The sequence below is a fragment of the Lepidothrix coronata genome, unplaced genomic scaffold (genome assembly GCF_001604755.1).
Source record: "Lepidothrix coronata isolate B3197 unplaced genomic scaffold, Lepidothrix_coronata-1.0 Scaffold44, whole genome shotgun sequence".
In the NCBI taxonomy this organism is placed as follows: Eukaryota; Metazoa; Chordata; class Aves; order Passeriformes; family Pipridae; genus Lepidothrix; species Lepidothrix coronata.
Genome location: NW_016690224.1, coordinates 3,788,505 through 3,790,767, shown reverse-complemented (window position 1 = coordinate 3,790,767; position 2,263 = coordinate 3,788,505). Strand labels below are relative to the sequence as shown.

At 53.2% G+C, this 2,263-nt stretch overlaps 1 gene segment (V, D, J or C); it reads left to right on the top strand.

Moving 5' to 3' along the window:
* The window catches only part of LOC108496849, a 13,501-nt gene extending 12,201 nt beyond the window's left edge, over window positions 1–1,300 (top strand). Inside the window, 1 exon segment of the V gene segment in view lies at window positions 1,218–1,300. Within this exon segment, the coding sequence occupies window positions 1,218–1,300 (83 nt within the window).
* Window positions 1,301–2,263: the final 963 nt, after the last annotated feature.

Here is a 2,263-nt window from a genome sequence, read left to right as displayed (position 1 = left end):
TTCTGAGCTGCAGGTGCACATTGCCAGGTCATGCCCAGCTTTTTATTCACCAAGAGCCCCAAATCCTTTTCAGGCTGCTGTCAATTCTCTCTTCCCCCAACCTGTATTGATACTGGAGCATAGGAAGGATGTCTGGAGCCCGACCATGGAGACTGAGGAGCAGCAAGGAGCAGAGGTCAGCCCCACTTGGGGCAGACCCCAAGCCCATCCCAGAGACTTAGACACTCACAACCCCCACATCTCCTCCCTGCCTCCTGCTGGCAATCACCTGTCCTGGGCAGGCCAGGAGCCAGCCAACACCATCCCTGTGGGATGGGCACTCCCCACGCTGGGCTCTCTTGGGGCAGCAACACCAAACCTGCCAGGAAAGCAAATTCAAGAGGAACTTGGAGGGGAATTGAGTTTCTTTCATCCATCTCTTGCTCCCATGGGCATACCAGGTTTGGCGGTGATGGCCTAAACAAAACAGTGGTCCTGCTGCTGGCAAAAGGAGCCTCATGTCTCCCAGTGCTGCCGGGGATCTCCCAGCACTGCCGTCCCTGGGTTCCAGCATTTTCTAAGACCTGATTCAGATTCATAGAATCATGGAATCATTCAGATTGGAAAAGACCTCTAAGACCATCAAGTCCAACCATTAACCCAGTACCACCATGTTCCTTGCTAAACCAAGTCCCCAAGTGCCACATCCACGCATTTGCACAGTCCTTCCCTCCTGCTTTTTGGCAGGGAGCTGGCAGCAGGGCCTGACCCCTCCTGAGGTGCCAACAGACACCTCGTGCCCCACCCCTGACTGCAGCATCTCATCCCCAGCCTTGTGGTGCTGCCTGGGCTTTCGCCCAGGAGAGCGTCTGCCTGGGGTTCTGCCAGCCAGAAATGCCCCAAGGACTGACACCTTCTGCCAGGAAGGACACTGGCTTCTTTTCCACTGGAAGCTCAAGTCTCAGTAATTATGATTCCAGCAGTTGGTAAATCAGACCCTTAGCAGTGGTTGAGGCTGGAGTGAATGACAGGCAATGCAGGAGCCCCCATCTGAGCTGTGCTGCCAGGTAAATAAATAAATATAATAAATAAATACCACAATTTTTGAGGGGGGGCTCTGGAAGGGAGAGGGTGGCAGGGCAATGCATTCCACAGGACTTGAAATACATCTTGACATTGCATTGGTAAAGTCCATTTCTTGATCACAGGACACTGGCCCCACTTTTTTGTGGGCTCAGTTTGGGGCAGGTCCTTCTGGGCCATGAGCCAGGCTCTCGCTTTGGCTCAGGTCTGGGCAGGCAGAGCACAGGCACGTCTCTGATTCCAGGGGCAGGAAACCTCACTAATTATTGATTAAAAGATTTTACTAAATCTTTTCCACAAGCAACAGCTGGCAAGGAAAAACCTGATGAATTATAGATCAGTGGCTCTGGAGCCCCCAGGCTCCCATCCTCCCCCGCTGCCTGTACCTCGGCAGATTCCCAGCCACAGATTTACCCATAACAAGCCTTCAACAGGGCTGGAGAGCCTCTACTGGGAATCAGAGATGGATGTGGGTCCTGATCCATCTCCTGGATGGGAGGGAAGCAGTGCCTGGGAAGAACAGCCTAACCCCACTCTCGCAGCCACCCTCACTGGGGCTTTCTTATGAGCAAATGTGCTGAGCAGAACCAACACCTCCCTCCTCTCCCCAGCTGCAGGTCCTGTTCTCACTCTGCCGGCTCCTGCACTGAAATTTCAACAGTCATTTATTGTCTTGTTTTCCCAGCTCGCCAGTAATTTTAAAACGGGGGGAATCTAATTTAGTAAATGAGATGTTTCAGGAAGGCTTTAATTAGCTGCAGAGAGAGGCAGTGGGTCCTGTACTTGCTGAGAGCTGTGCTCCCAGGCTGAGGCTCCCTGGTGAGGGCTTAGCAAGGCTTTCAGGGGGGTGTTTAATAAACCCTGGGGGTTTAGACCAGAGGGAGGGATGCAGAGATGGAGGCAAAGGAGTGTGGGATCACATGAGCTTTTGCAGCTCTCACTCCAAACCGCTGCCCCCAGCCTTGAGGGCAAAGCTCTGCTCTGCTCCCCAAATGCTCCCTCTCCATGGGATGACCTCTGGCAGGCTTTGTCACACAAAAACCAAATCTGGTTTGCTTTTTTCACTGTACATGACTGGGTGATTTCCCCAGGCCAGGCAAGCCCCAGTGTCTCATGCCAGGAGGAGGTGGTGTCTCTGTGGGGACGTGGCAGGAGCAGAGTGAGTGCACCTGGAGCTGATGAAACACCTTATCTGGAGAGA